At 40.2% G+C, this 18461-nt stretch overlaps 1 protein-coding gene across 5 annotated transcripts; it reads right to left on the reverse strand.

Moving 5' to 3' along the window:
* Positions 1-8488: 8488 nt before the first annotated feature.
* Positions 8489-18240, reverse strand: kctd6a (potassium channel tetramerization domain containing 6a). Of its 5 annotated transcripts, none has more exons than XM_071537254.1 (6): positions 18089-18240; positions 13033-13148; positions 11336-11505; positions 9592-9844; positions 9198-9356; positions 8489-9093 (listed from the first exon to the last, which is right to left on the reverse strand). In XM_071537254.1, the coding sequence occupies exons 1-6, from the start codon at positions 18222-18224 to the stop codon at positions 8983-8985; spliced, it is 945 nt and encodes a 314-aa protein (XP_071393355.1). In that variant the 5' UTR covers positions 18225-18240; the 3' UTR covers positions 8489-8982. The 5 variants fall into 5 exon arrangements, with proteins under 5 accessions (XP_071393355.1, XP_071393354.1, XP_071393358.1 ...); XM_071537253.1 differs by having other exon boundaries at positions 11336-11553; XM_071537257.1 differs by lacking the exon at positions 18089-18240 and adding an exon at positions 15931-16175.
* Between the last annotated feature and the right edge of the window lie 221 nt (positions 18241-18461).

Below are 18461 nucleotides of genomic sequence, written 5' to 3' on the forward strand. Positions count from 1 at the left end.
ATATTGGAGGCAGGGAGGATATTTGGGGTGGTCAAATATCAAATATATTAATAACAATAGCAATAAGAATAATAGTAAATGATCATCACAGCAGGACATCTACATTTTGTTTTTACATTTTTGACCAGCTTGCTTTTGCTGTCCTGGCTAGCTAGCTTCACTGCAAGTATATTTCAGTTTCATCACTCACCATCATCCCCGTAGCCAAGCTCCCAAACGTTGTCTTTCACCTCTGTGTTGAGGTAGTCATCCCTCTTTTTTATCAAATAAAATAGGGTGCTGGGACACCAGAACGATTAGACTTTCGCTCATTTTATCAGATTGTGTCTCGTCTCAGCCTGGGAGTCGGGATGATGTTTGAAAATTTGACATCACATAAAGCAAACGATTTCATTGGTCAAGCGTGTATTTTCACAGATGGAATTCCGCAGATGACAAAGCGGTTCCGGATTTTTTTCTTGCCGCACAAAAGTTCCGCCCTGGTGTGCAAGCGTCCATTATAACCCACAAAATCATCTTTTATAAATTTCCGTGCAAATAATCCGCACGGAAATTCGCACTTGGTGTGAAACGTCTTTTACTTTGCCAGAAGTTCATCTGTCTTCAGCTGTAAGGTTTCATTAGTGATGATCAGCGACTGTGTAAATGATCAAGCTGTTGCCTTTGATAATATTTGTTAGCTACCACTACTCACTGGATATTTCATATGGGAGCCGGAGTGGGACATTTCCCTGAGGAAGTTGCGGTGCAAGCATACACAGACTTTGTGTCCAAAGCCACGCTCTTCTTCAGGATATTATGGGAATTCACTGATCTTTAAAAAGTGTTTTCTATTATCTGGAGCTACGGACAGCTTGAGCGCCGACATGACAGCAATTCTACAATTTTTTCTCGGATCTTTAGAAGCTATAACTGTGGCAAATACCCAGGTATGTTCATTTCTCAGCAATCGATTTTACAATGGTTCTCTATGGGGAAACTGGCTTTAGTGCACCATTAGCTAGCTAACTATACTGAAAAGCCCACATCCTCTTCAGGCGGCCATGCTGCTCCGTGGCCACATGTTTCATAATCACTGACTCATCCAATTATATCTCATCCCTATATAACCAACACTACCCGCAAAATACACCTTGCCAAACAGTCAATTATACAGTCATTCACCACAGCCGCTCAAACAAGACTTTCTTTTATTTTGATTATAAAGCACTTTGGAACTGTGTTTCGAAAAGTGCTAAAGCTTATTATTATTTTTATATATTATTCTGAGCCCCAATACAGAGTCCAAGTAGCTCTGGTAACATATATTCATATTCCTCACTATAGTACTGAATGCACATATTGCACAAGGTTCTGTGTTATAGAATGCATGAATGAGTTCTCTTTCCTCTAATCCATGCTGCTGTGACCTCAAATGTGCGGTTATTGTGCTGTGTGTGTGTGTGTGTGTGTGTGTGTGTGTGTGTGTGTCTGTGATAAATATATGATCAATCACATTGCATCATGTCAGACCGGACCAGATTCCATTTATCAGCAAACCGTCACATCGGTCAAAGCGTTTGACGGAGTCCGCTAACGGACTCATCAGCCAATGAAATTTGTTCAGACTGCTTCAAAAGGTGTGAAGCCCCGCCCACAACAACACAGCCTGGTGGTTTCAACTCAGACTGTCTGTGAATGTAATGGATGATCTACAACTTTACTGACAATAACAGTAAAATCTGTTCCAGTGTGATTCGTTTTCCCCCATTTCCTGTGTTTCCTTCCTGTTCTTCATCACTGCAGATGGTTTTCCAGCTTTTATCACATTAACAGATATTTGATATTTTTCCTTTGTCTCAGTTATTTTCAACAAACTGTCTAAATATTAGAGTTCCTCCCAGTAAAGAAGAGAACAGCAGTTTAATCTAGCTTTAATTTCTGTTTCATGTTACAGACTGCAGCTGGCTTTTGTGCAGAGAACGATCGCTATTGGTTGGAAAAGGCGGAAATCAGACACGCAGAGACCCGGAAGCGATATTTTTCCTCTTCTTGTTTCCAAGCAGAAACCAGTCAGTTATGAGGCAGCAGGTAAAAACTGCCAGAATTAACAAATAATGCTGGAATTGTCTTCAGAGCTGTGGCGGTCCGGTCTGTTCATTCTGTCAGATCACAAACACTCAAACATCATCATCATAATAATACATTTTATTTGTATAGCGTCTTTACACAGCAAACGAGATACACAAAAAAACACATGAATGACAATATCGATTAATAAGAAAGTGAATAAAACATGTAAATATTAAAAATGTATGGCAAATAAAACAATGGAGAGAGGCGAGGGAGAAAGAAGAAAGAAAAACAAAATTAAAAGACCAGGAGAAAAAGTTTTAAATGAGGAGAGATCCAGTGTGTGTGTGTGTGTGTGTGTGTGTGTGTGTATGGAGATCTGGGACGAGAGCGGAGCCAATGAGACGCCTGCAGGCTGACTGACAGGGGGTTCATGGGAAAATGACCAGGTGTGTATGTGTCTGTGTGTATGTGTGTGTGTGTGTGTGTGTGTGTGTTGGTGGCAGCAGTATACGCTTGGTTTTGTAAAGGTCAAAGGTGTGACGGAAAAGGAATGTTATTTAATGACAAACAGGACAGGAGGTAAACTCATTTCAGATCAGATAAGTTCAGATCAGATCAGATCAGATCAGTTCAGATCAGTTCAGATCAGATCAGATCAGATCAGTTCAGGTCAGGTCAGGTCAGGTCAGATCAGCTCAGTTCAGTCAGTTCAGATCAGTTCAGTTCAGTTCAGTTCAGTTCAGATCAGTTCAGTCAGTTCAGATCAGATCAGTTCAGTTCAGTTCAGTTCAGATCAGATCAGTTCAGTTCAGTTCAGTTCAGTTCAGTTCAGATCAGTTCAGATCAGTTCAGTTCAGTTCAGTTCAGTCAGTTCAGATCAGATCAGTTCAGATCCGTTCAGTTAAGATCAGTTCAGATCAGATCAGATCAGATCAGTTCAGTTCAGTTCAGATCAGATCTGTTCAGTCCATTTAGATCAGTTCAGATCAGTGCAGATCACTTCAGTTCAGTTCAGATCAGATCAGATCAGATCAGTTCAGTTCAGTTCAGTTCAGTCAGTTTAGATCAGTTCAAATAAGTTCAGTTCGGTTCAGTACAGTTCAGATCAGTTCAGTTCAGATCAGTTCAGTTCAGTTCAGTTCAGTTCAGTTCAGATCAGTTCAGTTCAGTTCAGTTCAGATCAGATCAGTTCAGATCAGATCAGTTCAGTTCAGTTCAGTTCAGTTCAGTTCAGATCAGATCAGATCAGATCAGTTCAGTTCAGTTCAGTTTAGATCAGATCAGTTCAGTTCAGTTCAGATAAGTTCAGTTCAGTTCAGTTCAGTTCAGATCAGTTCAGATCAGATCAGTTCAGATCAGATCAGATCAGATCAGTTCAGTTCAGTTCAGATCGGTTCAGTTCAGATCAGTTCAGATCAGTTCAGTTCAGATCAGATCAGTTCAGTTCAGTTCATATCAGATCAGTTCAGTTCAGATCAGTTCAGTTCAGTTCAGTTCAGATCAGATCAGATCAGTTCAGTTCAGTTCAGATCAGTTCAGATCAGTTCAGTTCAGTTCAGATCAGTTCAGTCAGATCAGTTCAGTTCAGATCAGATCAGTTCAGTCAGTTCAGATCAGATCAGATCAGTTCAGTTCAGATCAGATCAGATCAGATCAGTTCAGTTCAGTTCAGATCAGATCAGTTCAGTTCAGTTCAGATCAGATCAGATCAGATCAGATCAGATCAGTTCAGCTCAGTTTGGATAATTAGCCACGCCCCCTCTCACTACACTGCAGTGTCAGTGGAGTTTGGATCTGAAGCTGATGATTCACAGCCAAAGTTTTAGGGCAATTTGGGGCCATATGATTAATATTTTCTCACTGAAAATCTATCAGCTTGAAATCGAGCCATGCCTTGCTGTCAAGGATTCAACATCAACCAATCAGAGACAAGAAAATATGTCAGGTGACCTGAACTGAACTGAATAAAACACAACAGGAAATAATAGCTGTGATTTTTTTTAATAGAATGTTTAATCTAGCAGCCAGCTGGCTGCTGGATGCCAGAGCCAAACATCTAATATTTTTTAATAATAGTTATGAAACTGCTGTGGATAATCTTGATAAAATTATTAAATTATTACATTTTCAGTAGAAAAGAGAAGGCCATGATGACAGTGATGCAGCAGTTTATTTCATCCATTTTCAGTCCTCCAACTGTCAGATTTGCCAGTTGCCCATTGCCCTCTTTGCCCATTGCCCAATCGCTCATGCTCATTGCCCATTGCCGGCAGATTTTGCCACAGATTTGCCCTAAAACTTTGCCTGTGTATCATCAGCTAAAGAGCCGAACGATCTGATCTGAGACAAATCAAGAAAAGTCATTTTGTGTCATGAAGATCCAGTGATGTTCTGTTTCACTGAGGAAACGTTACTTTTTATTTTTGGGTTGTGATGTGACATGTGGATGTGAACTGACAAACTAAATGTTTCACAGAATGAAACAGTTTTCCTCACAGTGCAACATCCCATTAGATTCAGAACTGTGTTTACATGGAAATGATCTGCGTTATGGATGAGATGTGAAACTTGTGAAACTTTATAAACTTTATAAACTCAGACAGACACATTGGTATTTACAATCTGAATATAAAAAGAAAAGTTTTGAAAATGCACTTTCATTAACAAATGTTTGTGAAAAAACATTAATCAATAATATTATATAATCAATAATCAATTGGTAACGTGTAATTGTCATGAAATAATCACAGGAGTATTTGACTAGCATAAAGGAACGCCAACAAAGCAGATTCTGACAATATATAAAAACAAGTCTCTCAAAGATGCGACCAGAGTTACACTGAGCTTTAATAGGATAAAGGATGGGATTAGTACATTTTTACACCAGTAGTTTTACTTCTACTTAAGTAAAATATCAGCAAAGTAACAATAATTCTACTGCAGTAGAACTCTGTCCACCGCTGACTGTGAGCGGATTCCCATGTGAGTCACATGATCAGACTGAACTGAAGGACAGGACACAGAAACCTGTTTCGGTGTTTTGTGGTTTCTTGACAAGGAAAATCCTTTCAGTGTCTTCTGGAATGTAAATGGATCGGTCCGGCAGGATATGTGTATGTGTGTGTGTGTGTGTGTGTGTGTGTGTGTGTGTGTGTGTGTGTGTGTGTGTGTGTGTGTGTGCTCTGCAGGACGACAGGATGCTTTACTCACACGACGCAACACTGTGGAGTGTGGACTGTGATTGGTCCGCTGGGCCTGGTCTGTTTTTACTCCTACGAGTTTCCAGTTGATTTCCACTGACAGTGAAGACATGTAGCCGGTCAGACCGATACTAGAGCTGCAACTAACCGTTAACTTCATTATCAACTAATCTATCGATTATTTTTTTAATTTATCGATTCATCATTTGGTCCATAAAATGTAAAAAATAAAGACAAATGTCCATCTCAGTTCAGAGTCCAAGGTGATTCTTCAGGTTTCTTCCTCAGTCTGAATAGCAGACAGAAACACAAAGGATTCATTTAATAAAGAGATGATTTGATGTTTTTATTTGATAAATGACTGATAAACAATTAATCGATTATCAAAATTGTAATCGATTAATTTTCTGTCAATCAACTAAGCGACTAATCGTTTCAGCGCTAAATGATCCATAAATTGTCTCCTTTTCATCGAACAAAGCCATTTCCTGTTCCACATCGCTGTCCGCCGCCATCGTTCTGTTCTAGAGAACAAACACCATCAGCTCCTGTCTTTGTTCTAGACAGAACTTAACATTCCACAACACTGCCATCTAGAGGCGGGGACTCGAGTCACATGACTTGGACTCGAGTCAGTTTTAATTCCTTGAGACTTGACTTGCTGCATGAAGAGAAGACTTGGGTTCTGGTGACTTGGGACTTGACTCTGACTTGTACTCTGATGACTTGAAAAGGTTTCTAAAGTCTTGACTTGAGATCTTGTGTTTGTGTAAATGACTTAGATTGAAAGTGATGAGATTTGTTCCAGCGGACGACTGAATTTAAATTCTGTTTTCTGAATTTGTATGGAATGATTGAATTTATTGAAGTTGAAACTGATTATAGAAATCAAACTCATGATGCTCTTACCAAGTTTTTATCCTATTAAAACCATATTGCATTGAAAAGTCCTAGATATTTCGTTTTCTTTAAGATATTAAATTGATACTGGACTCTTGATTTGTTCTGACTTGACTTGCTGTTCTACATTTAGACTTGAGACTGACTTGGGACTCGAATGAAGTTGACTTGGTCACACCTCTAATAAACAGTTTAGCTTAAATGTGATCTGGGATCTGTCTTCCAGAAAGCAATTCTTACTTCTGTTGTGTTTCTCAGCTGCTTCAACAACCGGATCGACTTCCCATGGCGATCACTAGTTTCATATCTCATCTTTAATAGTTACACTGTGGATTGGGGAATGTTGGGTTCTTTTTTTTTTTTTTTAAAGCGGTTTTCCTGGTGTCAGATGGGACCAGGAGCCTGACAGGCTTCATAAATGCAGCGGACTTTTCCTTCATCTGAATGGAATTCAGAGGACAAGACTGCATTCACTGAATTAAAGATGTAACTACAGACAATTAGTAACTTTAATAATCCTCTACACTTACTGCATCATCTATATGCTTTCATACGTTATCCAGGAAGTAGCCGGATACGAATGTAGAGGGGGAAGCAAACACCAGGATGCCATCTCTATCCAGACAGATCATGGGGGGGCTTCCAGCGCTGGGCAACCATCTTTTTAGCAGCTGTTAATCCTGCAAGTAGTCCTCTCCTTCTTGTTATAGGTAAATGAAGATGGGATATGTTATTCAGGATTAGTACAGTAGGGGTTGAAGGAATAGGAGTTAAGAGTAAGGCCGCGGCCACACTGATCCGTCAGAAAACAGACAGAATTACTGACGGATAGATTTCTGTCTGTTGAGCTGTTTTGGAACGTCAACGTGTTCACTGCTATTTAAAGAAAAACTCAACTGGGTCGAACTTTCTGTCCATCAAAACGGACGGAAATCTGACAGAGACGGATGAGTCATCAGCGTTGCCCAGACAGACTCAACAGATCAGTGTGGCCGCGGCCTAATATGGAGATTAGAGGCAAGCATTTGCCAAAAATGTGTCACCCTGGGGCATTCCCAGATCATGTGAAAAAACATCATGTGAAAAAACATGCCCATGCAGGATATTTGTGGGGCAACAGGTGCAATTTGGATTGTTAGTGATTTTCATTGAGTTTCTGAGGAGTCAGGTATGTACTGTCTACAAAGTTCTGCTGGTGGTCTGGATTCCTCGAGGCCAAGATGTTCGACCATACAGCCTTCCAATCAAAGTCTGATCAGTCAGGTGTCATCCTCCACATGTATCTAGTGGAAGGTTTTACCAGATAGATTGTAGAAACCAAGCCCTTTGTCTTGATCCCCCTTTTTTATAGATTATGTAATATAATGGATGTGGTGAAAGGGGTGACAGCCACGGTACACCATAAGTTTTCCTTGTCACCCTAAAGGGAGATTAAAATGTGATCTTAACACACATCTGTTTTCCTGTATTCTGACAGCAAGTGACATCTTTGTCTTATTTTGTGGTTGTTTTAGAGAAACAAAAGCACGAACATTAAAGTCCACTTGTTGAACCACTGTGGTGCTAACTGGCTAACTACAGCTAACAAATACTGGTGGTGTAATGTAAGTATACTTTCACAGAAAAGTACACAGGAACTTCTTGACATTTTCTGAGTTGGACTCGCTGAATGTTAGCAGGTGCTAACGTTAGCTTGTTAGCTGCCATTTTGCCTTTTCACACTATAGGACACAATTCCTGACCTGTTAGCGTTTTGTGACCCTGAATCAAGTCACATTTTTACAGCTGTAGTTACAACAGACGTATAAAAATGTTCTGCTCCAGCAAAAGAACGGCGTCTTCTGTTGAAAAATCGCAGTGAGGATGAAAATACTAGAGGCCGCCGTCGCTGCTGAATTTCCCTGCTGACGACTTCTGTTGTGTAGAATCTGGAAGTGTGAAAAGGGTCAAGTATGCGACATTTCACAAGGAATATCTTTTTCCTCAATTTATGAATATTTCTGTGTATTCAGCAGCAGGACGGTCGGTGCGGATCGCTTCTGAGCAGAGAAGCTGGAACACAGAACCTGATTGGTAGAAATCTAATTCATGATCTGCAGGATGGAAAATACAACAGGGAGCTGAAACCACGTCATATATAAAACTCATCAGTTCACCATGCTAACCTGTAATTCATATTGACTCCATTTTAATCTACTAATCCTCAGACTCCCCTCTAATTTGTCATGCTAACCTACAAGCTAACCTAAATTTCAAAATCAAGCTTTAATATTCAAGTTTCAAAAATGTCCTACATAGTTTGGTAGTTAATGAAGCAGATGCTGCTTGTTTTGAATGGAAGATTTATTGTTTTTGTCAGTTTATACCAAGCCCCTTGATGCAATGTCCATGGGAATGTGTGCTAGCATGGCTAACGCTAATATACCACAAGAAATATCTATGGGAACCTGTGCTAGCATGGCTAATGCTCACGTACCAGATGATATAATGATGGGGAAATGTGCTAACATTTCTAATGCTGATATAGCTGAGGTAATATGAATGGGAATCTGTGCAAGCATGGCCTATGTTAACATGTGCCAAATGTGGCTAATGTGCTAGCCTTCCAGTAAGCTAGCCTTGCTGTTTAGCTTCTACAGATCCAGGGGATGGATTCAGATTTCATGATTAACACTCTGCACATCAATCACAAGCACAACACACACTCATACAAAACACTAATTAACACATTATACTCATAACCACCATCAACAACAACTGTCTGTCTGTCTTTCTGTCTGTCTGACAACAGTCTGTATGTCAGTAACTCCGTCCATCCGTCTGGCGGTCAGTCGTCGACTTTTCGGGCTCGCCGGCAGAACGTCCAGTGGTGTTCTACTGTGTTCTCATTGGCCCGTTCACTCATGTGGTGAACACGCGTGTTCCGTATCGTAAAACCCTGAAGAACAGACAGACAGGCAGATAGACACTTGAGTTCACAAGTAGAGTTTACCATCTGAAAGCTGAGAGGACAGTATTTTCTGCAGTATAAAAACAACATACAGCTTTGGAGATGAAGTCGAGCAGGTGAACGCGCAGGCTGACTTCCTGCTGGTGGTCACATGGTCCGAAGGTGAAGGACACCTGGTAGTCTCTGGTGTCCATCATGTGTTTATTCCACTTAGTGAAACTGGTCGAGATAGACTGCAACACAGCATGAACCTAGAGAGGAAGAGAGAGAGAGAGAGAGAGAGAGAGAGAGAGAGAGAGAGAGAGAGAGAGAGAGAGAGAGAGAGAGAGAGAGAGAGAGAGAGAGTTAGAGGCAGAGAGGAGAGCAACAAGGCAGAAGAAGAAAAGAGCATGTGCAGGTTGGAGTACTAGGACAGCTGCACATACTATTACTGCTACTACTGCTACTACTACTACTAGTGCTAAATCTACTACTGCTACTACCAACCTTGGTAGTGATGGTGAGCTGGGTGATGATGACAGCGACGGGGTTGGAGTACTTGGACAGCTTCCTGGTGCTGGACAGCTCCACCACTTCCTCGTAGGTGTCGGTGGGGTAGGGCAGCAGGGGCTTGGGGTCTCCCAGGCACTGGATCAGGGGCTCGATCTGGTAGAAGTCGGCCTCCTTCCTGAGGAGCTCCGTCTCCTTGAAGTCGAAGGGCAGCGTCAGCTCCGACGTCCGCAGGAAGTTCAGGATGTAGCTGGCCGACAGGAGGAGAGACAGGATGAGCCCTGATTGGCTCGTTGAGCGTCCAATAAAACTCCTTCAGATCTTCCCATCGACCAACGATGGATCAACATTCTCCAAACATCTTTTCTGAGACATTTCTTCCTGTCGTCTTTCAAATAAAAGTTGTAGAGAACTGAAGCTTTGACCATTTTGAACTGTTGTTCATGAAACTAAATCACAGCAGCAGCAAAACAAGGAAGCAGAAATGTGAGTCGGTTGACGGCCAATCAGAGAGGAGTCAACAAGACCCTCGACAAGCTCGTCACGGCAGAACTGTGGAAAGACGTCAGGAAGAACCGGCTCAGAAACGATGATGGAGAACAGCTGATCCATCATTGGGTCACGATGCACCAAACACAGCCTGACAGGCGGAGGACTACTGAGCACATTTCTAGGTTTTGTGATGTAAAGCTTGAATAAATTTACTTACTTTCTGCACTACAAGTGGTTTCACTTATTCTGCTTGGTATTTTGGCCAGTTTGGGGCTCTTCACCGTTTTCCACCTTTGTACCTTTTAGGGACGCCCCGATAACGTTTTTTGCCGCCGATCGCCAATCGTCTATGAGCCATATCTGCCGATAACCGATCGGCCATACCGATCTGCAACATGATTTAGTGAGAAAACCGAAGCACAAGACTCAGACTGTTGCCACTCGCCTGTGTTGTTGAGTCAGTTAAATAAATGGAGACGCCCTCTGAAGATATATATCTGTTTCAGTCTTTGTTTTTGTATAAGTGAATGTTCTTAAGAGAGAGAAATGAGAGTTTTTGGTTGCCTCTCCTCTGTCAGGGTCTGGACCGTTATCCAGTTCAGCTCCGGACAGCCTGCAGAGTGCAGAGCGATATGGAAACAAACGCACATGACATGAGATGAACTGATGCATTAAATAAGCAGAGAATTAAATGAGGGGAAGTGTTGGGCGGGACGGACTGTGACTTTACTGGTTGTCCATGAAGATTTGTGTTTTTAATGAACATCCACACCGCCTCATGTTTTGAGGTGAGTCAGCATGTGACAACGACACCGACTGCTGAGAACTGGCTCACGTGTTTTGCGTCATCGATCGGTTTTTGCAATCGGCGACTATAAAGCATTATCGGAATTCTCAGATCTCATATTTATACTGAATATCGGCTGATTGCTGGCCGATCGATCGCGGCATCCCTAGTACCTTTTACAAATTCAGTTACTGGAATCAGCCCCAAACACCTGCAGCCAGTTGCTGCCCTAACCCTAACCCTAACCCTTAAGACTAGTCTAAGACTTAGACTGGTCTTAGATTCTCAGGTTATACTAGAATGATTAAGACTGTTGCATAAATAATGAGACTGACTTACTTTGAGGTAGGAAAGTTAGCAAATCTGCTTTTTTTTTTTTTTGCAAAGAGCCTGAATAAGAGTTAATCCTGCCACACACACACACACACACACACACACACACACACACACACACACACACACCGGAAGAGCGGCCCGTCCCGGTCGATGAAGTAGTTCCCGTGAGCGTCCCTCATGGTGGGGAAGTCTCCTCTGAACATGGCTCCCAGCATGGAGTCTGGGTAGCGCTGCAGTGTGGACAGAGAGGTGCTGTACACACAGCCGCCCACGTTCAGCGTCACCGGCTCCCCCGTCTGGACACAGCGGGGACAGCGGTCAGAGCAGAAACACACATTTGGCCCCTGGTGGGGAAATACAGTCGTGTTCTGTCTCACACAAAAAATTCTGTCAGTGTGAACCCTCCATGTGTGACTGAACCGACTGGCAGGTAGAGAACGACCCAGGAAGTGTTTCCTCCAGACGGAACGCTCGGTCAGATGCTTCTGACAAAAAGCAAGTTGTCCTTTACCCTGTAATTCATAGTCTGTAATACTACTACTAATACTACTACTACTGTAATACTAACCCTAACCCTACTAATGTAATACTACTACTAATACTACTACTACTGTAATACTAACCCCAACCCTACTAATGTAATACTACTACTAATACTACTACTACTGTAATACTAACCCCAACCCTACTAATGTAATACTACTACTAATACTACTACTACTGTAATACTAACCCTAACCCTACTAATGTAATACTACTACTAATACTACTACTACTGTAATACTAACCCCAACCCTTCTAATGTAATACTACTACTAATACTACTACTACTGTAATACTAACCCCAACCCTACTAATGTAATACTACTACTAATACTACTACTACTGTAATACTAACCCCAACCCTACTAATGTAATACTACTACTAATACTACTACTACTGTAATACTAACCCCAACCCTTCTAATGTAATACTACTACTAATACTACTACTACTGTAATACTAACCCCAACCCTTCTAATGTAATACTACTACTAATCTACTACTACTGTAATACTACTACTAATACTACTACTGCTGTAATACTAACCCCAACCCTTCTAATGTAATACTACTACTAATACTACTACTACTGTAATACTAACCCCAACCCTTCTAATGTAATACTACTACTAATCTACTACTACTGTAATACTACTACTAATACTACTACTGCTGTAATACTAACCCTAACCCTACTAATGTAATACTACTAATCTACTACTACTGTAATACTACTACTAATACTACTACTACTACTGTAATACTACTACTAATACTACTACTACTGTAATACTACTACTAATCTACTACTGTATTACTACTACTTATACTACTACTACTGTAATACTACTGCTAATACTACTACTAATGTAATACTACTACTAATACTACCACTACTGTAATACTACTGCTAATACTACTATTACTACTACTATTGCTAATACTACTATTACTACTACTGCAATACTAATACTACCACTACTGCTAATACTACTATTACTACTACTGTAATACTAATACTACTACTACTGCTAATACTACTATTACTACTACTGTAATACTAATACTACCACTACTGTAATACTACTGTTAATACTACTATTGCTACTACTGTACAAACTGTACCAAACGGTGGCTCAGAGCTTCAATCTTTAACAGAAACCAAACCGGCTCAGATGGTCTGACTGGTCTCCACATGCTCACACACACACACACACACACACACACACACACACACACACACACACACACACACACACACACACACACACACACTCACCATGTAGCCCCAGTCTCCATTCTCCATCAGCACCACTGGACTGACTGACTGGTTTACTGGCTGACTGTTTCTCTTCCCAGGTCGGCTGCTGAGATGAAATCTGTTTCCACCCAGACCTGCAGCGACAGATAGTTTAACCAAAGGCTCAGCTGATGTGTTGCCATGGAGATGAGTGATGAGTCTAAACATAAAACATCCGTTATTTACAAGACAACATCAAGTCACAATGAAACGACATTCTGAGAGCATCTTGCTTCCTGAATGTGACGTTATTTCCTGTTGAAACAGGATGTTGGGGGCGGGGCTTAACACAGGGAGGGATCATTCAAAAGTGTAAACCAATAGGAGATCAGTTAGGGAGAGAAAGGCAGTTTGACTGGACGTGAGGGGTGGGATTCAATTTACTGCACATTGTGTTAATGACAATAAATTGAATTGAATTGACTGTTCAAAAAATCTGTGATGTTTTATTGGTTGAGTTTCCTCTTCCTGGTGCAGTGTGATGTCACCGTTAAAGATACTCTGGTTTCAGGAAGGAGAACAACTTTTTTGTAGTTAATTGTTAAATGTGTGGAAACTACGACATACACGAAAGGCTGAGAGTCACTTTTCATTTCATTGTGACTTTAAATGCTACAGCTGCCTGTTAGCCAAGAGAGAGAGAGAGAGTTTCTCCTCCCTCTGTTCAGTCTGTTGTTCAACATACTGGAGAGAATATGCAGGAAGATCATAATCCGTTACTTTAAGACACCACAAACTCAAAGTAAATACAAAGGAAACGTAACGCCAAGCTGCTGGAGAGAATGTGGCAGCACAGTCATATATTCTGCTCATGTAAAATAATCAGTGGCTTTTGGGAAAAGGCTATTAGAGAAATCTCAAACATTTTTAATATAAGTTTAATCAAAAACCCAGTAATTTTATTATTAGGGAAAATACCAGATGAGATTAGGGCGGAACGATTTTGAAAAAATATCTAATTGCAATTATTTTGACTGATATTGCAATTGTGATATGATTTGCGATATAAGAGGGAATGATAATTTTTACATCATTATTCTCATTTTTATCGAAAAACGTAGTAAAATGATTATGGTGTGATTTTTGCGGGGATCTGTACCAAACAAAGATGTTTTCTTCAGTCTGTAGAATATGATGTGTAGGCCAGGACATCTCTGCAGCACCACAATATTTACTTTAAAATGATATTTTGACACATTTCACCTTTAACAAATATTGCGCCTCCTGTGATTTGAAAACTGCAGTAGGCCATATTGCGATTTCGATAAAATTTTGATTAATTGTTCAGCCGTAGATGAGATTCAAAAAAGTGATTTGCATTTGTTTTTAGTAATAAGAGTATCCATAATTAAGCAAATAACAAGGAATTGGTGGAAGGTTGATGACTTAATTGATTGTAAATGGAAAGATCTGGTAAATGAAATATATGCAATGGAAAAAATAACTATGAGAATCATGAATCAAGTCCATGTTTTTGAGGAAAGATGAGGAACATGAGAGAAGTATAGAACAAAGGATGTACAGTAATTAGCTCTCTGTAAGGTGGGTGAAATGTGTGAGCACATTTTGACAATAAGTTCAACTTCTCAAATAGAAACACTACATTGTTTATCGAGACTGAAATGATTTATCCTCCAATTCTTTACATACTCTAGCTATTTGGTGATTAAATTAAAACTAATGTATTAATAATATGATTTAATATTATTCTTTATTTTGATCATGTATTTTATTTATTATTATGTATTTATTATTCTTTAATCGTGCCTTACTTACTCATTATGCTTTGTTATTCTTGTTCATTATTTGTATATAAATCTGTCAAAAATGCAAATAATAAAAAAAAATGAATACACACTGCCTACACCGACAGGTAGCTAGCATCCTGACAAAACTGAACATTAACGTCGAGGTGGTGGTGGTGATGATGATGATGATGATGATGATGATGATGATGATGACAGCATGCCGTCATATTTAGCTAAGCAAAGCGTTGTGTTTTCTATATAACACCGTGGCAGTTGAACCAAACTAGAGTTGTTCCAATACCGATCCCAGTATGGGAAATGCCTCTGATCCAGCCTGCCATGCTGATCGGGTATCGGCGAGTCTATGCACCGATCTGATATCACGTCATTTATTAGCCCCGAAAAAAATCAACTTTAAAGTAGTTTCACCCGGATAAAGCGGCCGTTTTCCCAGAAATCTATACTTATATACTAAATTTATACTGTTACTGTACTATTTAAAATTTCAAATGTCTTTTATTTTACTAAATTGTAGCTGCACTTTAACAGTTTTTTTAAAGGAATTGTTATTTATTCCTAGATTTATTTATTTATGTTCTTTTTCAGTTATGACTGACTGTCAAACTAGATAATAAAGTTCTATGGCATTCATTCTCTGTATGTATTTGTTCATGTTCATTTTTACAAAGAGTTTAACCTGAGCCAGGCCATACAACGATAGCAATCATATCACATCCATACAGGATTAGTAGTATACAGCTATTAAAAAATAATAATAATATATATATTTGTTTTAACCACTGGTATCGGATCGGTACTCGGTATCAGCGATACGCACGTTCAGGTATCGGAATCGGTATCGGGAAGGAAAACATGGTATCGGAACATCTCTAAACCAAACCAAACCCCACATTTAGCTTTCATCGCCGTCTGTATTTCTCTCCATCTAAATAACAGCTAAACCTGACTCGCATTAAGCTAACCTGGGCTAACGTTAGCCGTTACAGTAAACGGCAGCTAGCTAAACTGGTTAACGTGCGCGTCCACGGGAGGCGTGAACCAAAACACACCGGTGCCATGCTGAATTATTATTATTATTTTAAATCATCACCGGTCCTGTCTGTCTTACCTATGTCGGCTCCATCACGTTCCGGCTGCTGCTTCCAGACAACACAGCTGAATGAAAGCTAGCCTCGGGTTAGCTAACCTGTCCGCTCACATCGCTGTGAGCCGGTGCGCCGATGTGATTTACTCTGATGTGATTTACTCTGACGTGATTTACTCTGACGTGATTTACTCTGACGTGATTTACTCTGATGTGGACAGAAACTCAGGAACTTGAACTCTCGGAGCGTCAGGAAACCCGCCTCCATTTATTTCTCAGCACAACAAAACACAACGTCGCCTTCACTCTGACGTCAGAAGCCTGCGCCTACTCGCTCCAGGCATTACCAATAGAAGACTGTTCAATCCAGCGCCTACAAACGTCCCCTCTTACTGAAAGAAATGTCCCCATTTCTATGCACAAAAAAGAGACTAAAACAAAACAGCATAAAAAACAAACAAAAAAAGCCCCAAAACAAAGTTTAACGTATGCATGTAAACACAACACACATATACAGCCATGTGCTAGGCACTCAAGTAACAAAACATGTCAGACTCTGTCTGAGTTTCCCTGAACATACATACAGTTTATTAAAAGTACCAGAACATAGCAGCAAACAGCCATCAGAAGTGCATAACAGCAGTTTACATCATATTCACACGCTACCCCCCCATGTAGGCGCTGGATTGAACAGTCTTCGATTGGTAATGCCTGGAGCGAGTAGGCGCATGCTTGTGACGTCAGAGTGAAGGCTGTTCAATCCAGCGCCTACACCAGCACCAAGTACCCCTTCTGTTGTGTCCTATTGGTCTAGATTTGTTGATAACTTGAATTGGAAAAATATCTGGAATCTTTCATACAAATATCTCCTTATCAATAAAGTAAGGGAAGTTTCTTTCAAAATCATACATAGATATTATCCTGCAAGTCATTATCTTCTTAAGTTTAAGAAAGACATTTGTGTTAATAACTGTTCATTGTGTGAAAAGTACCCAGAAACAATGCTGCACCTGTTCTGGCAGTGTCCGGAAAGATGTATAACACTGACTCTGACTTTTCTCTTTACTGGGAAAATGTACTGTTTGGTATCTACAATAACAATAATAATAAACTTAAAGAATACACCTAAACCTTTACTAAACCTAAACCTTTATTTATAGTATTTGAAAATGAAACCAAACAGTACATTAAAACCATTTTTAACTCAAAAAATAAGAAAGCTGCAAAAACCATCTATTTGTGTTCTTGGGTTAATGTTTTCACTTAGAAGATTCCCCCTGGCTCTGATGTTGTTTTGTCTGTATTAATGACTTCTTTTTTTGTATGAGATTTCTATTGTCAATAAAGATGTAAAAAAAAAAAAAAGAAAAAAAAGAAAGAAAGAAAGAAAGCCTACACCAGCAGCAGAAAACGCGCGACTTCCCGTGACACCCTCCAAACATGTTTTTCAACGTTTTTGAGTCATTCAAGGTACAGAAGTGACAATAAAGAATATATTTAAGGAGGAATATGCAGTGTTGAATATTTATTTTACGAGTTGTGTTATTCTGTATCCTAAAAACAATTTTAAAACAGTGTAAAGGTTCTAGAACATAGGAGCAACAGAGCTACATATGAGGAGTATAATAAGAAAAATAAAACATTATAAAATAATTAAAATAATCAATAAAATAAGGAACAAGAGAATGACTTTGTATAAAAATACAAAGTCATTCTCTTGGCCGAGGTGTTATTATCCATGTAGCCGGATGTCAGTAAGCCCCTATAGGAATATTATAGGTGTATTATAGCAGTGGTTCTCAGCGTGGGGTCCGGGGACCACTAGTGGTCCTTGAGGAGGTTCCAGGGGGTCCCCAGCAAATTGATGAAATGTTAAACTTCACCATCATTTCATTTACAAGAAGTGAACACAATTAGAGAATGTAGAAGAATGACTGTTTTGATCACAGTTTCTCTGTTATCGCTCTACCTACAATACAGACAGTCATGGAGTTCTGCACAAAATCATATCTGACAATAAAAATATTCTCAGATTTGGGTCCAAGAGATAAAATCTCAACAAATGGGGGGCCGTGGTCTTAATTTGTACTAAATTGGGGGTCCTTGATATGAAAAAGGTTGAGAATCACTGTATTATAGGAATATTATGGCGATTTTTCGGTAGGATTGGTGAAACACGTACCTGTAGCTTCGCCCTCCTGCCACCTGGGGGCGCCTGCAGCCTTCCTGCCGACAACAGACGAAGAAGAAAAAGTGCGGAAATCGTTTTGTTTATCTGTGTAGCTGCATCCGGTCAGTCGCTGCTTCTGTGTTTTCATTTTCTGTACATTCCTCCTGAAATCATTTCGTTTTCTTCACCGCGCTGCTGTGTAATACTAACAAAAAAGTTCGTTAAGCGTTAAGAAGAGTTTTATTGTGAAGGCTGTGACCGGAAGTGGTGTTTTTATTCTGGCGGGCTTGGCGCTGTCAGCTCGGCTGCTAGCTTGTAGCTGCACTCCCGGAGCTGGGAACTAGCGATGACCGTTGGTAAAGTTGTTTTCTCTGCCTGTTTCCAC

Source organism: Centroberyx affinis, unplaced genomic scaffold, assembly GCF_046629955.1.
Source record: "Centroberyx affinis isolate AG114_WGS23_722 - 3 ecotype Tasmania unplaced genomic scaffold, CSIRO-AGI_Caff_v1 ptg002999l_1, whole genome shotgun sequence".
Lineage (NCBI taxonomy): Eukaryota > Metazoa > Chordata > Actinopteri > Beryciformes > Berycidae > Centroberyx > Centroberyx affinis.

Bases quoted from the DNA above. Each gene is read 5' to 3' on its own strand.
- kctd6a (XM_071537253.1), bottom strand. From the start codon at position 18,224: ATGAAAACACAGAAGCAGCGACTGACCGGATGCAGCTACACAGATAAA. The intron at 11,554-13,032 runs GTGAGTGTGTGT...TTTCCCCACCAG, and splicing joins ATGGAGACTGGGGCTACATG to GGGCCAAATGTGTGTTTCTG. The intron at 9,357-9,591 runs GTTGGTAGTAGC...CTTCCTCTCTAG, and splicing joins AGCTCACCATCACTACCAAG to GTTCATGCTGTGTTGCAGTC.